Genomic DNA, 24,240 nt, shown 5'->3' with positions numbered 1-24,240 from the left:
TGCAAATACAGTATGTATATTAAATGAAGTAGTGCATTACATAGCCTCCTAATAAAACAACAAGGACTTAAAACACTTGCAGACAGCACTAGAAAAGACAGATGAAAGGCTGAGACATCTAAGCCCTCACAAAACAACAAACTAAAGATGAAAAAATACAGGAGAGAAACTTAGAAAACAATAAAACGTCCTTCATTTTAAGTGGTATCATACACAATTCTAATAGTCACTAGACTATGTAGTAGTAGTATTAATAGCATAAGTAGCCAAGCACTTGCATAGGAAAGCATCTATTAGAATTTGTCACTCAGAATGATGCAGAGAAGCTATTTCACAGAAATGATGGGGTTGTTCGTTTTAACAAGCGCATACGTCGTCATGAGTCCGGAGAGCAATAATCATCCATCATTATTTAGGCACATGGACAGCTTAGCCATTCAGCCCCAGGAATAGGAAACAGATTTCGAAGGGGAGGAGATGGATGGAGGGATATAGTGTGTGTGTGTGCCCTGTCCCCGAGTGCAAGTTGTCGTGCGATTTGCCTTATTGCCCCCCCCCCCGACTAAACCCCTGTGGACTACACCTTAGTTTTAATTGCTGTAACTTCCCCCACCCCCCAGCCCTCTCCTTCCCAACCTCATAACAGCTATACTGGTGGTGGGGTGGGGTGGGGTGTGTGTGTGTGTGTGTGTGTGTGTGTGTGTGTGTGTGTGTGTGTGTGTGTGTGTGTGTGCGGTTGGTTGGTTGTCGGAGCTGAGCTCTGTGCTACGCTGACACTTCCTGCCTCCCTGGCTGGGACTCTCCACACCTGGGGCCTCCCCTTCCCAGAGACTCCAACCTGGCAACCCAACCCCCCTCCATCTCTGAACTCCGACCTGGCAACCCAACCCCCTTCCATCTCTGAGCTCCAACCATCCAACCCTCCTTTTCACTCAGTACATCAAACCGATCTGACATACTGCCTCGCAGCACTTATTCTCCAGACCCTGCCTGCTAACATCAATAGGGCCAGACGGGTTGTGGGGAGTGGAGCGATGGTAGCTCACAGGGGCTTGGTGGACTTACCTCCAGCCTCGATGGGCTCAGTTTGGCCACAGATAATTGGGCCCAGGAACGGTTCCCTGACAAGACGGTCACATTCTCAAACAGGCATGTAGGGGCACACACACACCGACAATGTTCACACACACATGCACACACTCACACATGCACAAACACACTCGACCACACATTTCCACTTCCTCCAAACTAAATGAGATGGAGGGGGGCCGGATGGATGAAGGGAAGATAGACACGCCAATCAACAGGACAATCTCCTGTGTCTCCGAGTCTCTATTCCCTTCAGCACTTCACAGGGTCTCCTTCCACCACACACTTCCCAATCACTCACTGCCCTCACAGGGTCTCTTTCCACTGCACACCTCCCAATCACTCACTGCCCTCACAGGGTCTTTATGCACGTATTCAAGTTCCTACAATAATAAAACCTCAGTAGCAACAAAATGTGTCCACCACATAAAAAGAGAAAATGCTGCAGTATGAAATGTTGATCTTGTTGTTTTTTAAAAAGCGATAATAGCAAATGTACACACACAGTTTATGAAGTACACCCATCTAGTATCGGGTCGGACCCCCACTTTGCTTCCAGAACAGACTGAATTATTCGGGGGGATGTAAATGTTGCTCAATTGGTATTGTGTGTATTGTTGTGTATTGCTAGATATTACTGCACTGTTGGAGCTAGGAGCACAATAATTTAGCTACACCCGCAATAACATCTGTTAAATATGTGTATGTGACCAATACAATTTGATTTGATTTTGATCAAGGGACCTAACGTGTGCCATGAAAACATTCCCTACACCATTGCACCACTGCCACCAGCCTGTACCATTGACACCAGGCAGGATGGGGCCATGGACTCATGCTGCTTACGCCTCATCCTGACTCTACCATCAGCAGGACGCAACTATCGTGTGTGAAAAGCCCAGGAGGCCGGACATTTCTGAGATACTGGAACCGGCACACACTGGCACCGACGATCGTACCACGCTCAAAGTCTCTTAGGTAACTGAATGCCACAATGCCTGTTTTATATAGCAAGCCACGGCCAAGTGACTCACTGTTTGTAGGAGCGAACCAATTTTGTGAATGGGGTGGTGTACCTAATAAACTGGCCACCGAGTGTATATAATAGCAAATAACGATAAAAAAACATGCCACTGTAATAAAAGTAAACAAATAATCACAAAAGGGGGATTTATGACCATTCCAGTAATTATAGAGTGTGTGTGTGTGTGTGTGTGTGTGTGTGTCTGTGTGTGTGTGTGTGTGTGTGTGTGTGTGTGTGTGTACGGGGACATTTCAATGAGATAGAGAGCATTTCTATGAGACATCCACAGTCGACTCATGCTTTAATAAAAGGCAGCCATATTGCTACTTCATTAGGAGGAGGACGGTGCTGTGCAAACAGAGCAGAGCGCCGAGGCCCCTCATTAGATGTAATACCACAGGCAGCACTCTCATTTGTCTCAATGAGACCCCTTTTATACAGTTATGGATTTTAAATTACTACCAGCGCAGCCACTCTGCAAAAAGGCACGTTGTCAGCACTTCACCCCACAGTGTGGACAGATGACATGAAAAATAATGAAAAAAATTATGAAAAGGGAAGACAGAAATCAAACAACGACAACAAACAAAACAACAAGTCATTAGCTGGGACACAGTGTTCGCGGATGGATGAAGCGCAACCTCGTCGTTATTTTTATGGCGTTCTCCAAATGTCTCCAAAAGTCAGTGCCTTTAGAAGGTAGAGATAGAAAAATAGCAGTGTACTCTGGAGAATTGCACGTCACAAGGTGAACGTCGACTTGAGTAAAATGTATATTGCAATTGTTCAGGTTTTATTGCAATGGGCCCTGAAGTGAACTAGGCTTTCTGGGGCCATGAAGCTGAAGTCCTGACTCCTTCAATTATCCCATCACTTTCACAGTCGCCTTCAAAGTAGATTGAATTATATTAAATAGATGATACCCAACTAGATATAACTAGATTAAAATATGATTTAATATAGGAGGGTTGCCAGGTGACCTACAATGCCTCCTGGTGGCCATGTTGGAAGATCAATAAATCAATTATTCCGACAACAACAGCTACTCCAAGCTGCATGGTAACAATGCCTAAAACTACTTGATTAATTACCATGGTCAATTTCTGTGCCGTATTTGGATGTTCTAACAAGGCAGGAAAGACAACTTCCCCGTCAAGACCTGAACCCAGACAGTTGTCAGTACAGGGTCTGCACCGATCGTTTCATCAACGATAAGTCTACATTCAAGTTTAGTTTAGCTGTTATGCCACCCAGATGTTAACAACAAGATTAAGTTGGCCAACATTAGAGCTAGATAGCTTGTAGTCTAGCTATCTAGCATGCGTCTCTCTCGTAGGCGGCGAGTGATTTTGAAGCTTTGGGGAAGCTACACTATACAGTGCCTTCAGACAGTATTCAGACTTTTCCCACATTTTCTTAGGTTACAGCCTTATTATAAAATGTATTAAATTATTTTTATTTTCTCATCAATCTCCAGAGATGTTCGATCGGGTTCAAGTCCAGGCTCTGGCTGGGCCAATCAAGGACATTGAGAGACTTGTCCCAAAGCATCTCTTGTGTTGTCTTGGCTATGTGCTTAGGGTCGTTCTCCTGTTGGAAGGTGAACCTTCGCCGCAGTCTGAGCTAGTCTCCCAGTCCCTGCAGTTGAAAAACATCCCCACAGCATGATGCTGTTTCTCGTGGTCTGAGAGTCCTTTAGGTGCCTTTTGGCAAACTCCAAGTGGGCTGTCATGTGCCTTTTACTGAGGAGTGGCTTCCATCTGGCCACGTTACCATAAAGGCCTAATTGGTAGACTGCTGCAGAGATGGTTGTCCTTCTGGAAGATTCTCCCATTTCCACAGAAGAACTCTAGAGCTCTGTCAGAGTGACCATCGGGTTCTTGGACCAAGGCCCTTCTCCCCTGATTGCTCAGTTTGGCCAGACGGACAGCTCTAGGAAGTCTTGGTTACAATCTTAATTCATTTAAGAATGTTGGAGGCCACTGTGTTCTTGGGGACCTTCAATGCTGAAATGTTTTGGTACCCTTCCCCAGTTCTGTGCCTCAACACAATCCTGTCTCGGAGCTCTACGGACAATTCCGTTGACCTCATGACTTGGTTTTTGCTTTGACAAGCACTGTCAACTGTGGGACCTTATATAGACAGGTGTGTGCCTTTCCAAATCATGTACAATCAATTGACTTTACCACAGGTGGACTCCAATCAAGTTGTAGAAACATCTCAAGGATAATCCATGTAAACAGGAAGCACCTGAGCTCAATTTCGAGTCTCATAGCAAAGGGTCTGAATAATTACGTAAATAAGGAAAATATTTTTTTGTTTTTAATACATTTGCAAAAATGTCTAAAAACCTGTTTTCACTTTGTCATTATGAGGTATTGTGTATAGATAGCTGAGGAATTATTTGAATCATTTTAGAATACGGATGTAACGTAATGTGGAAAAAGGCTGAATACTTTCCGAAGGCACTGTCTATACAAAAGTATGTGGACACCCCTTCAAATTAGTGTATTTTGGCTATTTCAACCACACCCGTTGCTGACAGGTGTATAAAATAGAACACACAGCCATGCAATTTCCTAAGTCAAACATTGTCAGTAGAATTGCCTTAATGAAGAGCTCAGTGGCATTTAACGTGGCACAGTCATACAATGCCACCTTTCCAAAAAGTCAGTTCGTCAAAAGTCTAGAGCTAGAGCTGCCCCAGTCAACTGTAAGGGCTGTTATTGTGATGTGGAAACATCTAGGAGCAACAGTGGCTCAGCCGCGAAGTGGTAGGCTCCTCAAGCTCACAGAACGGGACAAACGGTGCTGAAGCGCGTAAAAAATAGTTTGTTCTTGGTTGTAACACTCACTACCGAGTTCCTCTGGAAGCAACGACAGCACAAGAACTGTTCGTCAGGAGCTTCATGAAATGGGTCCCCATAGCCAAGCAGATGCGCACAAGCCTAAGATCACCATGCGAAAGGCCAAGTGTCAGCTGGAGTGGTGTAGAGCTCACCGCCATTGGACTCTGGAGCAGTGGAAACACGTTCTCTAGAGTGATGAATCACGCTTCACCATCTGGCAGTCTGACGGACGAATCTGGGTTTGGTGGATGCCAAAAGAACACTGCCTGCCCGAATCCATAATACCAACTGCAAAGTAATGGTCTGGGGCTGTTTTTCATAGTTCGGGCTAGGACTCTTAGATCCAGTGAAGGGAAATCTTAACGCTACAGCATACAATGACATTCTAGATGATTCTGTGTTTCCAACATTGTGGCAAAAGTTTGGGGAAGGCCCTTTCCTGTTTCAGCATGACAATGGCCATGTGCACAAAGTAAGGTCCATACAGAAATTGATTGTCAAGATCGGTGTGGAATAACTTGACTGGCCTGTACAGAGCCCAGACGTTAACCACATCGAACACTTTTGGAAAGAATTAAAACGCAGACTGCGAGCCAGGCCTAAATCGCCCGACATCAGTGCCTGACCTCACTAATGCTTGTGGCTGAATGGAAGAAAGTCCCCGCAGCAATATTCCAACTTCTAGTGGAAAGCCTTCCCAGAAGAGTGGAGGCTGTTATAGCAGCAAAGGGGGAACTAATTCCATATTAATGCCCATGATTTTAGAATGAGATATTCGACAAGCAGGTGTCCACATACTTTTGGTCATGTAGTGTATTTTTTTCACCATAAAATGCACCTTTACAATAAACATGCTTTTATTATTTTAGACTAATGTAAGGCTACTAAACTCAGCAAAAAAATAAACATCCCTTTTTCAGGACCGTGTCTTTCAAAGATAATTCGTAAAAATCGAAATAACTTCACAGATCTTCATTGTAAAGGGTTTAAACACTGTTTCCCATGCTTGTTCAATGAACCATAAACAATTAATAAACATGCACCTGTGGAACGGTCATTAAGACACTAACAGCTTACAGACAGAAGGCAATTAAGATCACAGTTATGATAACTTAGAACACTAAAGAGGCCTTTATACTGACTCTGAAAAACACCAAAAGAAAGATGCCCAGGGTCCCTGCTCATCTGCATGAACGTGCCTTAGGCATGCTGCAAGGAGGCATGAGGACTGCAGATGTGCCAGGGCAATATATTGCAATGTCCGTACTGTGAGACGCCTAAGACAGCACTACAGGGAGACAAGACGGACAGCTGATTGTCCTCGCAGTGGCAGACCACGTGTAACAACAAATGCACAGGATTGGTAAATCTGAACATCACACCTGCGGGACAGGTACAGGATGGCAACAACACCTGCCCAAGTTACAACCGAAAGCACAATCCCTCCATCAGTGCTCAGACTGACCACAATAGGCTGAGAGCGGCTGGACTGAGGGCCTGTAGGCCTGTTGTAAGGCAGGTTCTCACCAGACATCACTGGCAACAACGTCGCCTATGGGCACAAACCCACCGTCGCTGGACCAGACAGGACTGGCATTTATCGTCGAAGGAATGAGTGATACACCGAGGCCTGTACTCTGGAACGGGATCGATTTGGAGGTGGAGGGTCCGTCATGGTCTGGGGCAGTGTGTCACAGCATCATTGGACTGAGCTTGTTCTCATTGCAGGCAATCTCGACGCTGTGTGTTACAGGGAAGACATCCTGCTCCCTCATGTGGTATCCTTCCTGTAGTCTCATCCTGACATGACCCTCCAGCATGACAATGCCACCAGCCATGCCACACTGCTCGTTCTATGCGTGATTTCCTGCAAGACAGGAATGTCAGTGTTCTGCCATGGCCAACGAAGATCCCGGATCTCAATTCCATTGAGCACGTCTGGGACCTGTTGGATCGGATGGTGAGGGCTAGGGCCATTCCCCCCAGAAATGTCTGGGAACTTGCAGGTGCCTTGGGGGAAGAGTGGGGTAACATCTCACAGCAAGAACTGGCAAATCTGGTGCAGTCCATGAGGAGGAGACGCACTGCAGTACTTAATGCAGCTGGTGGCCACACCAAATACTGACTGTTATTTTTGATTTTGACCCTCCCTTTGCTCAGGGACACATTATTCCATTTCTGTTAGTGACATGTCTGTGAAACTTGTTCAGTTTATGTCTCAGTTGTTCAATTTTATTATGTTTTCACAAATATTTACACGTTAAGTTTGCTGAAAATAAACGCAGTTGACAGTGAGAGGACGTTTCTTTTTTTGCTGAGTTTATTCCTAATGTGATGAGTAGATTGGATAGTGATAATTTAGGCTATAAATATAACTCAGTCTAATCACTGTGTATGGCTGACTGCATAGTTGCATAGTAAATATGGACATAGCATAGTGGATATGCTGTATCAGAGACGTTTCTTCTCTTTTCTTTGCGTGGGAAAAATGTGGCCTTTTATAAACAGATCAATAAAAACGACCTTGTCTTGAATGCAACCATGTAATCTAGGCCTACGAAAAGGGGAGACACAAATTGCACAATATGATGTGCATATAGCTTGAAAGAGGATATTATTTCCCCAAAACACCTTCCAGTGGCACTGACCCAATGATAATTTGTTGAAAAAAATGTATGGGCTTTACAGCATAGGACAAGGGCCTAAATGGAATAGGGGCAATTCCATGCATGATTTTATTTTATTTGAAAATGTATGCCAAACAAAGACCATTGATATAAAAGTTTAGCAAGCAAATCCATGCACAAGGACTACTTTAAACAATTTCCACTGATAATTCTACAAAACAGATTTACTGGAAAACGTTTGGTAAGAGAATTTCAGTAAAATACCCCTCAGTTCTATTCTACTGTAGGTTCACCAGCTGACCTCTATCAAGACACCGATGTCAACTGGATTCACACTGTGAAGATGAGCAGCGCTGCAGCATCATCAGTTTCTACTTTTACTACTTTGTCCTTTTCCAGATATAAAAGGGGACATTCCTCAGTTAGACAAAATGGTTGTCCCTTGGTCAATCTGAATGATTCTGTTGTGCCATTTGAGTAGAGCCCAGTCACCTTGTCGTCATGACAAAGTGTCCCCTTAAATTGAATCGTGTAGCAATAACTTCTGACTAAAACCTCATTTAAAAAAAATTGATAAATCGTCTAAAATGTCATACCCAAATCTAACTGCCGGTAGCTCAGGACCTGAAGCAAGGACATGCATATAATTGATACCATTTGAAAGGAAACACGTTTGTGGAAACACAAGCACAAGTTTGTGGAAATTTGAAATTAATGTAGGAGAATATAACACATTAGCTCTGGTTTTTACCATAATACAAACAAAAAAACATGTGGGTTTTTTTTCCATCTTTGAAATGCAAGAGAAAGGCCATACATTCAGATAGGAGTCTAGGTGTAATTTAGATATTGGCCACTTGATGGCAGCAGTGTGTGCAACGTTTCAGACTGATCCAGTGAAGAATTACATTACTATGATATGTTGTATCAAGTCTGTTGGTCAATTGATACATTTTCAAGTACATAACTATAGAGAACATACAAAAATGCAATGGTAATAGAAAATGAAAGTTTACACACTCCCAGGAATGTCATAGCTTTTTTTTATGTATTTTTTAACTAGGCATGTTTTATTTATTTATTTTATTTTTACCTTTATTTAACTAGGCAAGTCAGTTAAGAACAAATTCTTATTTTCAATGAGGGCCTAGGAACAGTGGGTTAAACAGAAACAAAGTTTCACAGTAATATCTTTAGCTACAAATGTATGAATATATAAAATGAAATTTGGAACAGCATGTAAAACACTACTGTTTATGATATTCTAAACATATTATACTTGAAAAATAGGCTGTTGTTATATGGGTAAAATTAAAAGTATTTTGTGTTCATCTCTGCTTTCCCTTGCCCCATTGAATAAAATGTATTTCTTATAATCTAACTATTTTTATTTTATTTAGCAATTTAAACACATTTAGCATAGACAATGTAATTGTTATGGTAGTCTTAGGCAAACCATCCTTCTTATCACAGTGGCACCTCCAAGTGCCACTCAGACCTTTTGGGAGAAGAGTATCTGGCATTGAACTTGGCAGTAGTAGTTGTATGTTTTAATCTAAGGATCCCATCATTTCCTGCTTCCAGGCATTATAAGGGTTGGATTTGCACTAAACAATTTGATGTCAGCACAAGGCATGTACAACATCTGGTATAATGATTAGCCTCATACACACTGACTGACCAGATTAATCCAGGTGAAAGCTATGATACCTTATTGATGTCACTTGGTAAATCAACTTCAATCAGTATAGATGAAGGGGAGGAGACAGGTTAAAGAAAAAATGTTAAGCCTTGAGACAAATAAGACATGGATTGTGTGTGCCATTCAGAGGGAAAATGCGCAAAACAAAAAAACTAGAATCAGGTGTTAGTGCTGGGCTGGAACAGAAGCCTGCATACCCAGCAGGGTTGGCCTGCTCCAGTTGGAATAGGTTTATACATTATGCATGACTTTTAAACTGTACTTTGTTTACAACATTTTTCTTTGTTTACAACCCACGATATACAAGGATGACCCCTTATTCTATTGGGACATGAATTTGGACCTCTTCATCTGCAGTCAGGGTATTTCACAGCTCTCTGTATCCGAGGACAGAAAACATCACAATGAAACAGGCTGCATTCTACTCAAATTGGACAGCACTGAATATCATGTTGCTATATCTCTCTGTCCTCTGTTTTCCTCGCTAGGGAATGGAGAATCTTTTCATAATGGCCTCCCACAAAGGTACCTGTCTTATCCAGAGTAGCCGACTCTCTCCCCTTCTCTGACAGCTGGAGCTGCTAATCCTTTCACTCGGACTCCTGAGTGGTGCAGCGGTCTAAGGCATTGCATCTCAGCGCTTGAGAAGTCACTACAGACACCCTGGTTCGAATGCAACTGGCCGTGATTGGGAGTCCCATAGGGCGGCGCACAATTGGCCCAGCGTCATCCATGTTTGGCCGGTGTAGGCCATCATTGTAAATAAGAATTTGTTCTTAACTGACTGTAGCTGGAGATATCTATTTCACTTAGCTATACAGTATGTAAAGTTAGCTAGCAAGCTAACAATACGTTAGGAGCTCATTTGAGTTAGCCTACACATTAATGCTAAGTTACTGTAGCAAGCTAGCTAGCTAATTATTCATATATTTTGAAAATGATATAAAAACGATTTACTTAATTGAATAGGTTATCCTACTGCCTTTCTAAGGACCTATTTTTAAGGTCCTTAGAAATACAAAGCAAAACAAAGCCATCGATGTGGACAATTGGAGGACACACAGGGCAACTAAGGTCCAAAAGACTGACTCTGGTCTTCCAACATGGCTCCTGGTGTGGTTTCTAGGTGATGTGACGCAACTGCAACCTCTCTATATGTACACATTTAGCCAAACCAGAGGGGTTAAACAACAAGCAATTCTTTTTTATCTTTTATTTTGTTTTGAATCCGTTCATCCTGACAAAGGCGAGAGAAAGGAGAAAGGGGGATGAACGACTGGAGGTGATGAAGAGAAGGGAAGCTGAGGGGTGGCAATGGGCCTTGGGCATATTCAACAGGATATTGGGCCATGTGTGGCTACCTCTAAATGCCTGGTACTCACGTGGAGATTAGGGACACAAGCGGAAGGGAACCCAGCAGGGTGAATGGGAAGGGTGGCAGACTAGAACTGAACACGTCCATAGTTAGCTCACCTTAGCAAGCTACACAACAAGCCAACATATGACTAGGTCATCATCTATTTCAGAGAAACATTAACCCCTACTACAATGTGCAAGGGCTGGTTTCCTGAATCTCCCGAATGCCTAGCCTAGACTTCATCTGGATCCAAGAAACCGGCTCCTTAGTGTCCGCTTAATCTATAGTTAAAGACAAATAATTCAATATCAATAATTCAATCTGCACTGTCGACCCATGGTTGAGGCCAAGGCCATATTTAATTCATGGTAAAGTTTCACATACGCTATTTCAACTTCCCCTTGACTTCTGTGAAAATCAATGGCCTTTTAGATCGGTCAATTACCAAGAGTCTATCAGAGTTAAATCCACTGGGTCAACAAACCAAACCACTCGAGACTTGATGAACTCTTATAAAATGGCATTTTCTTGCCTTCAAGAAGCTATGTCAGCGCCTCTATTTTAAAGATGCCGGTATAGCAGTGTGACTGGCCTCCAGTTTGCAAATCTCGTAAGACTCCATTTTAAGGCCCTAATTAGTATTTCAGTCTCACAGAAGGCTAGGCAAATGTATCTGAAAACAACCACTTGCGCCACCTTCCTCCAGAGGCAGGGCGAAGGTTGATAAATCGTTGTCAGTCTCCCCCAGTAAAGACACTTTCACAGGCCAGGATCAGAAGTAGTGGGTTAATGTGCAGGAAGTATTCCGTTTCAGTCACGATCGTCTGAATGATTGGACAAAGGCGCAGCGTGAGTAGAGTTCCACATGTTTATGTCAAAGAAACTCACCAAAACAAATACAGAAAATAAACGAACCGTGAAGTAATTTGCAGTGTTAATAGGCACTACACAAAAACAAGATCCCAAAAAGCACAATGGCTACCTAAATATGATCCCCAATCAGAGACAACGATAAACAGCTGCCTCTAATTGGGAACCATACCAGACCAACATAGATGTACATATAATAACCTAGATAACCCACCCTAGTCCCACCCCGACCTAACCAACATAGAGAATAAAAAGCTCTCTATGGTCTAGAGGTCGACCGATTAGGATTTTTCAACGCCGATACCGATTAATCGGCCGATTTTTATTTATTTATTTGTAATAATGACAATTACAACAATACTGAATTAACACTTATTTTAACTTAATATAATACATCAATAAAAATCCATTTAGCCTCAAATAAATAATGAAACATGTTCAATTTGGTTTAAATAATGCAAAAACAAAGTGTTGGAAAAGTAAAAGTGCAACATGTGCCATGTAAAAAAGCTAACGTTTGAGTTCCTTGCCCAGAACATGAGAACATATGAAAGCTGGTGATTCCTTTTAACATGAGACTTCAATATTCCAAGGTAAGCGGTTTTAGGTTGTAGTTAATATAGTATTTATAGGACTATTTCTCTCTCTATCATTTGTATTTCATATACCTTTGACTATTGGATGTTCTTATAGCCACTTTAGTATTGCCAGTGTAACAGTATAGCTTCCGTCCCTCTCCTCGCCCCTACCTGGGCTCGAACCAGGAACACATCGACAACAGCCACACTCGAAGCAGCGGTACACCCAGCGCTCCACAAAAGTAGCGGCTCTGCAAGGGGAACAACTACTCCAAGTCTCAGAGCGAGTGACGTAGCGCGCACCCCGCTAACTAGCTAGCCATTTCACATCGGTTACACCAGCCATTAGGCTGATAGGCTTGAAGTCATAAACAGCGCTGTGCTTGCGAAGAGCTGCTGGCAAAAAGCACAAGTCTGCTGCTGCCTACCACCGCTCAGTCAGACTGCTCTATCAAATCATAGACTTAATTATAACATAATAACACACAGAAATACCAGCCTTTGGTCATTAATATGGTCGAATCCGGAAACTATCTTTTCGAAAACAAAACGTTTATTATTTCAGTGAAATACGGAACCGTTCGGTATTCTAAATATTCTTGTTACGTTGTACAACCTTCAATGTTATGTCATAATTACGTAAAATTCTGGCAGTTCGCAATGAGCCAGGCTGCCCAAACTGTTGCATTTACCCTGACTCTGTGTGCAATGAACGCTAGAGAAGTGACACAATTTCACCTGGTTAATATTGCCTGCTAATTTGGATTTCTTTTAGCTAAATATGCAGGTTTAAAAATATATACTTCTGTGTATTGATTTTAAGAAAGGCATTGGTGTTTATGGTTAGGTACAGTCGTCCAACGATTGTGCTTTTTTAGCAAATGCGCTTTTGTTAAATCGTCCCCCACTGTTGCATCGATTATATGCAACGCAGGACACGCTAGATAAACTAGTAATATCATCAACCATGTGTAGTTAGTTATAACTAGTGATTATGATTGATTGATTGTTTTTTATAAGATAAGTTTAATGCTAGCTAGCAACTTACCTTGGCTTCTACTGCATTCGCGTAACAGGCAGTCTCCTTGTGGAGTGCAACGAGAGGCAGGTGGTTATAGCGTTGGACTAGTTAACTGTAAGGTTGCAAGATTGGATCCCCCGAGCTGACAATGTGAAAATCTGTCGTTCTGCCCCCGAACAAGGCAGTTAACCCACCGTTCCTAGGCCGTAATTGAATGTGTTTTTAACTGACTTGCCTAGTTAAATAAAGGTATAAAAATAAAACTTCTTTCTTTTTTTTTTATCTGCAAAATAAGCGCCCAAAAATACAGATTTCCGATTGTTATGAAAACTTGAAATGAAATCAGCCCTAATTAAATCGGCCATTCCGATTAATCGGTCAACCTCTACTATGGTCAGGGCGTGACAGTTTCATTGCTTGTTTGCTGTTGGAAGTCAAATGAGGAAGAACAGTTACTGGGTGTCGCTCTCCCTGTCACTCTCCCTGTCTCTGTCTGTCACTCTCCCTGTCTCTGTCTGTCACTCTCCCTGTCGCTGTCTGTCACTCTCCCTGTCTCTGTCCGTCACGCTCCCTGTCTCTGTCTGTCACGCTCCCTGTCTCTGTCTGTCACGCTCCCTGTCTCTGTCTGTCACTCTCCCTGTATCTTTCCCTGTCTCTCCCTGTCACTCTCCCTGTCACTCTCCCTGTCACTCTCCCTGTCTCTGTCTGTCACTCTCCCTGTCACTCTCCCTGTCACTCTCCCTGTCACTCTCCCTGTCACTCTCCCTGTCTCTTTCCCTGTCTCTCTCTTTATGCATGCAGTATCATCTTTCCACTGATGGGAGTTTCGCATTTTGTCCACCAACTCACTTTGCACATCTTCACATTTGAACCTCATGCCTTAACAACATACAATTCTTGGAACACTTCCATTTCTCAGACAGCCAGGTTTTCTATGTTTTCATCTACTTGCTCGCTCTCTCTCTCTCCCTCCAATACCTCCCTCCCCTGCTCCAGATGCTTAACGGTTGCCTTCACCTACGTCGGTAACTGATGCCATATGTGCAGCCAGGTGTCCCCAGGAGCCGACGCCAAGCCACGCTAAGGTGAGCCGCAATTAAGAGATACACCCCAGACCGTCAGACAAGCACTGGGAAAACCACATCACAATTATCTCCCTTCAGGATGAAGGCACAATAAGCAGCCATATTTTTCCCACACAGGGGTAATGATGGGTTTACTAGTAGATGGGATTAAGCTGCACTCCGCAAATCTGGCGCCAGGTAGAGGTTCAGCTAACGTTACCTTACCTGAAGGCTTAATGTGTAGGGAATAAGATGTAACACTGACCTGAGGTCAGGTCTTTGGGAAATGTAATCCTACACCACAAATCTAGCCTATTTCATGAGCTTGACACTTTGCCGGAGTTGGTGATATGGTGGTGAGTTAATTTTATCTACGCACACATTTTTCTTCTGAAAGAGACGACTTAGCCTAATGTGGACATCTAATGCCTCTAAATAAGACCTTTTAATCACTATCGCCAGTTGTTGATAGATTATGTGCCAGTGTCATCAAGGTCTCCAGGTGAAGTTGTCATGGAGATCAGAGGTCATTATTGGTGGTTGGTTACTTCCCGCAGTTTGTGTGTTACAGATGTAGGATTTTAATTTGAGCCAGTTTGCTACAGCAGGAAAATAATCCTGCAGCAACAGCACATGTGAATTATTATGTGGAATATAATTAATGGACATTTTTGTAGGGGTTGAAACATTTTTCTTTAGGGCAAATTAAGTTTGGCATTTTAAAGTGGAAATTACAAACTTTAGAAGCCTTGTTAAAACATGAATGCACTACACGTTTGCATTTCCTGCTGTGCAGGAACATTTTTCGCGACAAAAGAGTGATCAAATGAAGATCCTACGTCTGTGGTGTGTGTGTGCAAATGTGAATATTCAACACCCCCGCTTTCTCTCCCTCCGTTTCCCTTTCTACTTCTTCTTTTGGTAGAAGGTCACCAAATTTGAATATTCCCTTGTTAAAAGCGCCTCGATTCTTCCCCCTAAGCCGGAGAAGTTAAAATGGTCTAGCGGCACGCTACATCAAAGCCAGCCCAACTTCAAAAAACGATTTCTCTCCATTACGGGGAAAAAAGTACCTTGTCGCATTAAGTTAAGGAAAACAAGCAGCAGCTGCCTAATTTAAAGGATTCAAAGCTTATGTGTCAATGCGATGTGGCTGTGTCAGAGGATGGAGATGGAGATGGAGAAAACGAGTGAGCGAGAGGAGAGGAGAGACTCAGGGCGAAAGCTTTGTTTTAATTATGAGCGAGGGAGCGATTGGAGAGAGAGAGAAGATAGAAGCGAGGGAAATTCCGCTCGTTATTCCGTCACTTTGTATCAAACGGCTTATTTACATTTCCGGTTACATTCCCCTACGCAAACGGCGAGATCTATCAGCGGCAGAGAGAAAGGACGAACAAGATAATGACAAGCAACTATTCCTCCTCTTCAGAAACAAATACGCTTGTGTGTCTGAATAACAGTCCTGGGTAGTTTTTCCTACACCTTGTATAGGAGTATCCAAGTGTGCAAACTGAACACAAATCAAACCAAATGACCGTTTGGTTAACATTAAACACAAGCCTTCAGATGATGCCCGATGAGTAAAACCCACGACCCACTATCTACGGCTGCCTCGGATATACCACATAGGGTTCTGGCTAAAAGAGGTGCCTTAGCACCTTAGCACACAGCTGATTCAAATCATCAAAGCTTGATGATGAGTTGGTTATTTGAATCAGCTGTGTAGTGCTAGAGCAAAACAACTAAACGTGCACCCAGGGTGACCCAAGGAAGTGAGTTTGGGAAACTACAGTATAAAGGGAATATAGGCTGCTGTTTCAGACCCTGTTGTCCTTGAGGCTCCAGCTGAGAGTTGACTGATGCCATACTGTTGCCAACTAGAGAGATGTAAGGGAGCTACTGGGTTGGCCACTGGGCAGGGTGCGGTGTGTTTGGGGGGAACATCATTAAGAACCCACAGATGAGAATGAGACTGGGACTGGTACCAGCTACCCTCTTTTGTTTCCAGCCATCTTTCATCTTCTCACTCTCTTTTTCACTCTCTTCTTCTCTCTTGGGCCTTGCTCCTTCGTCATTCTGTGAACTACAAAGAGGGGGATGGGTAAAGGAGCGTGGCATCGCGGTTCAAGGGAAGCCAAAGGGTTGGCCATCATTATCAATTTTTCACTACCTATCATCTTTCCTCTCTATCCAATATTCTTAAACTCTACTTCTCGTTCTATTTTTCTTCCTCGCTCTTTCTCTTCATCTCAGTCTCTCTTTCCCCTTCTCGTTCCTAGAGCAACGAGCAACGTAGGCCCCGTAATTCGAGACAGATTCTTTACTGTGGAACAAAGGTGGCCCGGGATGAAACATCCATTAGCAACAAAGGATATGGCTTTTCTTCTGCATCAAATAATTGCACAAGAAGGAAACAGAACGAGAGAGAGAGAGAGACGGCGGGGGGAGGTTGCTTCGCTTGGAATAAACAAGGCTACGTGATTAGTGTGTGTGTGTGTGTGTGTGTGTGTGTGTGTGTGTGTGTGTGTGTGTGTGTGTGTGTGTGTGTGTGTGTCTACATGCATGCAAGTGTGCGTTTGTGCATGCGTGTGTGTCCCGCTTGGTTAATAGAATGTTGTTGTTTTTTCGACTAACAGGGCATCCTGAATTCATGTTTGGCATTCTGTCTCTTTGAAGAGCATGCAGGACAATGAGTTCCAGTTGCTACCTCGGAGGATTCTATGGGCACGGCTCTATGGTAACACGCGTAGGATCCAGGTCAATACGCCATTGATTTAACATGACCCTGGATGCTTGAGAGATGAAAGGAGGAAGAAAAATTAGAGGAAACATGCACCCTCCTACTTCTAATTAAAAGTACCTTTTCACCGGCAACGCCATGTAGTCCTTTGTGTAATAAACAAACGACAAAATGTCTACAGAATAGTTTTGGTTTGTGTTTTTGTGTGAATATACACTGTGTATGCAGAGGAGGTGTCAGAGATATGCTAGCAATATCAAGGAAGCATATGGCTATGGTGACTGACGGCGCAATTAGTCAACGGAGAAGAGCTCGACACCCACTCTCTCGTCGCTCTGCAAAGTCGCAAACGAATCCACAGAGCCAGGAGAGACGCCGCAAACAACAAAGACGTCTTGTTGTCTGAAGAAAGACAAAGCGGGGGGATTCTCACTGCTCTCAAACAAATAAACCAAGAAAGCAACAAACCAAGAAAGTTCTCTTCTCTTTCAAAAAAGAAATTGCAATTTCTCAAACACAAAGAAAGTTTGTTTGTCAAGTTTGTATCAAGTTTCTGTAAAAAATAAATATAAAAACAACTCTGCATTCATATTATTTCTTTAGCCTTTTTCAAATCTTGGGAGCTACAATGAATTTCTGAAGTTGCATGTGTCTGCATTGCCCGGTACACAGACAATAGTAGTGTCCTTTATACTAGCGAAGACAGACACATCTACTGTATGTACACACACCTTTTACTATCCTTGTGGGGAACAAACTATTTATTCCCATTCAAAATCCTATTTTCCCTAACCCTAATCCCAAACCCCTAATCATAAAACTAACCCCTATATTTTAATCACAACCATAATTGTAAACCTAAAACTGCCTTTTCCCTTGTTGGGATCTGCGAAATGTCCACACTTGCCCGACTTTTCCTTGTTTTACTGTGGGGACTTCTGATCGCACGCACGCACACACACACACACACACACACGCGCACACACACACAGCGAGCGAGCGAGACGGGGTCAAACACACCAACCGGTCCCATCTCCCCCTTGCGCCCATAAAAAAAGACCCCATAAATGGCAAGAGTTTAAAATAAAAAGGGGGCGATACGCACCCACACAAAAAGAGAGAGACAGGCGACGTCAAAGAGCAAGAGTCAAAATAGGCCACACCAGGAAAAATAAAACTATCAAGATAAAGGGGGCTGAAAAAAGCTAAAGAAACGAATAAATAAATAGTGGCGAAGAAAGGGAGGGGGGAGGGTGAGAGGAAGAGAGAAAAATGAGAGAGAGAGATAGAAAAGAGGAAGTTAATTATGCATTCCAAACCTGGTCGATGTAGTCCTCGGGGAATCGCCTCCGCACCTCCGGATCTGTAAATAATTGACAGATAATATTAATTGGCTTTGGATTAGTGAGCAGGCCGAGTAGAGCACATTAATATTTGATCAGAGGATGATAGGGACCCTGGCAGGGGATCGGAGGAGGGCAGCTGAGGCTGCCTGGCTGATTAGGGGCCAGAGAGGGAGGTGTTACTACCCCCTATCCCGCCTTCCCCCCACCACCACCAACCCATCCACCCTCTTCCTCCCTTTCTCCGGAAAAGGAGAGCTGAGAAAGAAAAAAGGGAAGTAAGGGAGTGTATTTGATGATCCACTTTTCTCAGTTGGGGGGAGATGGGGGTGTGGGGGGACTAAGCTGTCTTGCTTAACCTCCAACTGGAGTGCATGTTGAAGTCTAACCTAAGGGATGAGAATGGGGGGGGGTCATTTTGTCCATCTAACATAACATAGTAGGTGTAAAAAGACCCCTGAGCTGAGTCCCCATATTTGTTTTTCATGGTAAAAGGAAGTTAGGCTGGAAATACTGTATCCCTGAAATCCATAAACATCCGCTTTCTACCGACCCGCGGAAGGTGCTGTCCATCAAATGATTGCTAATTCTTGTATTTCAATTGATGGTTGTGATTTTTGTTTTGGCAGCTGCACAAGTGTAAAATCTGTCAAGGTCACTGAATCAAAGACAACAATCCAAAACTCTCTCCCTAAAGGCTCAACCCAAAACCCTCACCCCTGATGGGGCTGACTGGGTTCCACCTCTGTCTGCTGGACTAACCACAGCCAATAGACTTCCAGGCTACATTACTGGAAACATCAGGGATCTGCTTAGGACATTGAGGTCCCAGCATCCGCCAAAGCTAAAAATCCCTTACACCACCACTAATTCTTCCAATCCAGAGACACTTAATTCAAAGAAACGACCTTCCCAAACTCTCTGAAAGATGGAGAGTTTGACTGTTTGGTACACTTAATAAGTATGTCATCCTAAAATATGTCGCTAGAATCAGTCACGACATCCTCTAAAGAAAAGACCAGTAGGCAAACTAAAATAAGCCTCTACTATCCTTGTATTTGCTGACACATCAACGGAAGGCCCAAGCCCATGACACAGCTCTAAATGACATTACCATGATGTCCCTGCTCGACTGTCGCTACAACAGAGCAGAAGAGTCAGACTGTCAGAGGTAATTCCAACCCAGACGGACATCTACAATATCTGCCGGGATGCTGATGTGCGTCTGTGCACTTGGCTACCTGCCCGCCCTACCAGTCTAACCCGCCTGCCAGTCTGTCCATCTGCTCATCTGGAGGGGGGGGGGGGGGGTCAGTCTGCCAGCTGCATGGGCATAGCTGCATCTCAGGTGTAAGTCCTGTGCATGGGTACGACATGGCTCCCCCTGGTCTGTGGCAGCTTTATAGGCAGGTAGATATGGACACAGAGCAGCACTCTCCAGGCTAACTGTCTGTAGCAGCTTTATAAGCAGGTAGATATGGACACTGAGCAGCACTCTCCAGGCTAACTGTCTGTAGCAGCTTTATAAGCAGGTAGATATGGACACTGAGCAGCACTCTCCAGGCTAACTGTCTGTAGCAGCTTTATAAGCAGGTAGATGTCTACACTGAGCAGCACTCTCCAGGCTAACTGTCTGTAGCAGCTTTATAAGCAGGTAGATATCTACACTGAGCAGCACTCTCCAGGCTAACTGTCTGTAGCAGCTTTATAAGCAGGTAGATATGGACACTGAGCAGCACTCTCCAGGCTAACTGTGTTGTTGATTAATGAGAGTGGGTTATAGATGGGATGGCCAACAACAGGGCTGATGTGGTTGCTAATGCTAATTCTAAATGATGGATAGTCTTAGGTCGTGAAGAGCAGATAATGCCGCTGGTAATGTAAGGGCCAATGTGAGTGTTTGTCAGACAGTTGACAAATTCAATATACAAAATTATTAATTGAACACTAGCAAATGGTGCGTTCATCCTCACAACATTAGCATCACTGTATAATATCAGCTGTCTTTCCTGTAATCAAGAGTTACTCCAGATAGCATTATAATTGTCAAAGTGAAACATAAAACAAACTTTGTATTTGACAAACAATTCAGTGAAAACTCCATTGAAATAAAAGGCTTCATAAGACAGTACACTGAGGTACTGTTTCTCTGCTCACTGAACACGTCTCATCACCTCCGACAGAGACAGAGCACCAAACAGGAGTGTGGGAGTTTTGTGCTTGGCTAATGACCATGACAACCTTTGGACCTTTTGCAGTGCCAAAATAGATGTGTTGTTTTCTTTTAGTCCACCACAAGCTGCCAGCCAGGTTAGCTCCAAGCCAATGAACGTGAGATACTGTATTTGTTTGATTGTACAACATTAACCACAACCTAATACAAAGAATAAAATTCACTACAACAGTGAACACTGATGCTGAACTAAGACAGCTTAGTTGGTTGTAATTTGTGAATTTCTTAGCAAGGGAGGTTTTTGCACACACACACCAACACACAAAATGGATGATATCAACTGGAGGGGATGGCATGGTGAGCTGAGCTGAAGAAGAAAATGTGAGAGAGAAAAAGAAGAGCGAGATGCGGAGAGAAATTGCCTCACTCGGTCACTTCACAGGCCATGGAGGCCAAAGTTTCTGAGAGAGGACCTCCTTCTGAAGGGCTCTGCACACAAAGCTTCTCCATGTGGACTTCATCTACAACACACACACTCAAACTTAGGGCTGTTGCGGTGACCGTATTACCGCCACACCGGCAGTCATGAGTCATGACTGCAGTAAAATGACACCACTGTTGAGTCCCTGTAATCTCCTCTTATGCACTCTGGACATGCGTTGGTAGTACCCAACTCACTAACGACCATCAGGTCGCTAATAGTGTGGTACTCAGGGCTCTACTGTCCTAACAACTTTTGACATCAATGTGAATGCAATCCAAAATTACATCAAATACTTATTATCAAAACAGTATCATGGACATAAAATAATGATTGTGCCGTTATACAATTACATAGCCTAGTGCATATTACGCAAGGCAGAAAAACATTTAAACAACTGATTTAAGATGTATTTGGTACATAATTGGTCTAGCCTAAACTCCAAAATGAAGCAGTGGGTGGCTGCAGGAACAGGGCTGGAGGACCCAGGGCATACAGAGTTTGGGCAGAATATCCCGTCGGGCAGCGAGAGGCTGCATGCTCCTCTAACAGTGGTTGATGCGTGGATTGAAAGTTAAATACATGTTTTTATAAGCACAGCTACTAAAAAGAGGAGGATCCCAGCTGCTACTATATGTATTTCTCAGCTGTTCATATTAAGAATATGCTCTGCTATAAAACCGGCATGATTGAAAAACTTACCAGTGGTAAAGCAGCCTCCATTTGCTATTGAAGTGCAAACTGATGACATGTCTTTCTTCCCCTGCCCCTGTTCCTGCCCCTGTTCCTGTTCCTGCCTATTTAATAACGGACCATTCTAAATCAAAACTAATTTTACATATCAGTAAAGACAAGAGAGAATAGTCTATTGAGAATAGTCTGATGGGTGAAAATATGACCACTTGATGAGAGAACTGCATATGCAACCTAAGGCAAGGAAACGCAGGCTTTTTTTGCGACTTTCTCAAATCATCAATATCCTATAGTCCCATCATGCAGCTCATATATGTTTTGATTACTAAGACATTCTAAGGTTTGTATCATTCACTACTAAACATTTCAAATAATTCAAAATCTAGCATATAGGACCTGTTTCAAATTAGCACATTTATACTCAACATAGCCACTTCATATGCACACTCGCTAAATTTAATTATATTCTTCTTACTATAAAATCATATAATATAAAATAATGGCACGAGACTTATGAGCATATGTTGTCTGCTAAATGAACAAGCCTACAGCCTATGGCATGGAGCAAAACCAGATAGATAACATACAGTAGGCCAACTCCTATTCTGTTCATCTGAAATACACTTTCTTCATGTCTTTTTCTTAGACCTGCCTAAAATAAATAGTGGATTTATTGTGATGGTGTATATTAAATTGATTTATTATACTTTTTTAAATGTAGATGTTGGAGGCCTGGAGATGCTAAATGTGTTTATGTTAATTAACGGTCAATTATCGTGAGACGGGCAGTCTTTTGCATGGCAATAACTGGCTAACAAAATGTAATGACCGCCACAGACCTCCTCACTCATTCACTCACACACTTTATTGATGTAAGGATTTACTAAATTCCTCTTTCAGACAAAAGTCTGTTATGTCTCTTACAAATACCTGCTGTGACACTAGAACTCAACAACTTACCACATGAAGTTTGAGGTCAACAGGTTAAATTAATCAAGAACAGGTGGTGGGAAAAACAAGTCAAATGAAGCTTACAGAGATAAAAAAAAAATATGAATTTATAAGAACACTTTATTATATAGAAATGTTTTACTCAGTGAGAAATGAATATCCAACTAGTCAGTGACAACGGCGTGTCGTTTTGGAGTTTGTGACGGCAATTACACTACTGGTCAAAAGTTTTAGAACACCTGATTAAAGGGTTTTTCTTAATGTTTATACAGATTCCTTTATATGTTTAGCTTTGTCATGTCTCCCACCTGAAACAGGTGCAAACAGAAATAACACAACAGTTGTGCAACCACAATAATTCTGACTTTAATGATGCAGATAAAATGTGTGTGCGTGTATGAAAGACAGAGTTGTTCTTTAGGATGAGAGGCCTATAATCTTATTACCTGATTTCACAGGATTTTAAAGTCAAACTGTTCTGTTTGATCAGAGTAGTTCTTTTTTGGGAGGAGGGGTCTCAAGAACTAATCCGAGTCCCTGACCCCTTTCAGCTTTTTTCCGGCTTAGAGGATGGGAACATGTAGCGGCGACGAATTACAAAGAATGGCAAGAAAGGCTTTCCTGCAAGACTCCAATTGTATTATGACTGAGCCTTAAGGCAATGCCAAGAACAAGATTGTGGGCATGTTTGAATACTTTCAAATGCATCCTTACCTTTTCCATCCATTACTTCCTTGCTAGAATAACGTTGAAGAACTCTGGCCTAAAGGCTACAAGGGACTGACAAACTCTGGCCTAAAGGCTACAAGGGACTGACAAACTCTGGCCTAAAGGCTACAAGGGACTGACAAACTCTGGCCTAAAGGCTACAAGGGACTGACAAACTCTGGCCTAAAGGCTACAAGGGACTGACAAACTCTGGCCTAAAGGCTACAAGGGACTGACAAACTCTGGCCTAAAGGCTACAAGGGACTGACAAACTCTGGCCTAAAGGCTACAAGGGACTGACAAACTCTGGCCTAAAGGCTACAAGGGACTGACAAACTCTGGCCTAAAGGCTACAAGGAACTGACAAACATCTAAAGTTTCAATCTGCATCTTCTTTGCTTAGGCACTTTTCTCATAATCAACTCCATAATAGCATTGTACGGGGCACCTTCTCTACCTATGTCCCACAAGCTATGAGGACCACCATACTAATGTCAGAATCTGGCGAAAGGCAAAACCTCTTCCTTCCTCCCCCCAAAAACACACAAAAAAATTTAACTCTCCTCTCTTTCTTTCAGTATGATTTATGGCTCTTTCTGTGCATTCCCACCTCTCCTTTCCTAATCCTCAAAATAAAGAGATCTAGGGTTGGTTGGGGCTATAGCCTGTGCTGGGAGTTGGGAGGGGGGGAGGATCTGTCCAATGATCAGGGCCTAGTCCCCCAGGGCTCTGGGAGCGGGGCACTCGGAGGCAGCCAGGCTGTGTTGACTCCACAAATTGAGTCAACAGAGAACTGCTGACCTTGCTCGCACACAGGTAACAATTCCCCAAACCCTCCTGCTGGAGCTCCACTTAAATCACTAGGTCTGTCTCGAGGAGGATAGAGGAGAGTGCAGGTATAGTACAGATAGGCTTTTCTATATTCTCTTTTTTTTTATATTATACTTTACTCTATTATATCTGTACTTTT

The 24,240-nt window shown here is 43.0% G+C and overlaps 1 protein-coding gene across 9 annotated transcripts in view; it reads right to left on the bottom strand.

The window, feature by feature from the left end:
- Positions 1-24,240, bottom strand: part of dennd1a (DENN domain containing 1A) — a 171,130-nt gene that overhangs the window by 112,055 nt on the left and 34,835 nt on the right. For all 9 annotated transcript variants that reach the window (XM_090233752.1, XM_090233753.1, XM_036976815.2 and 6 more), the window contains exon 3: positions 18,241-18,284. In XM_090233752.1, the coding sequence (XP_090089878.1) occupies positions 18,241-18,284 (44 nt within the window). The remainder of the gene's footprint in view (positions 1-18,240; positions 18,285-24,240) is intronic.

Source organism: Oncorhynchus mykiss, chromosome 5, assembly GCF_057628025.1.
Source record: "Oncorhynchus mykiss isolate SJ-2025 chromosome 5, ASM5762802v1, whole genome shotgun sequence".
Classification (NCBI taxonomy): Eukaryota; Metazoa; Chordata; class Actinopteri; order Salmoniformes; family Salmonidae; genus Oncorhynchus; species Oncorhynchus mykiss.
The sequence above is the reverse complement of the archived record's forward strand: the minus strand, read 5'-3'. Positions and strand labels throughout refer to the sequence as shown.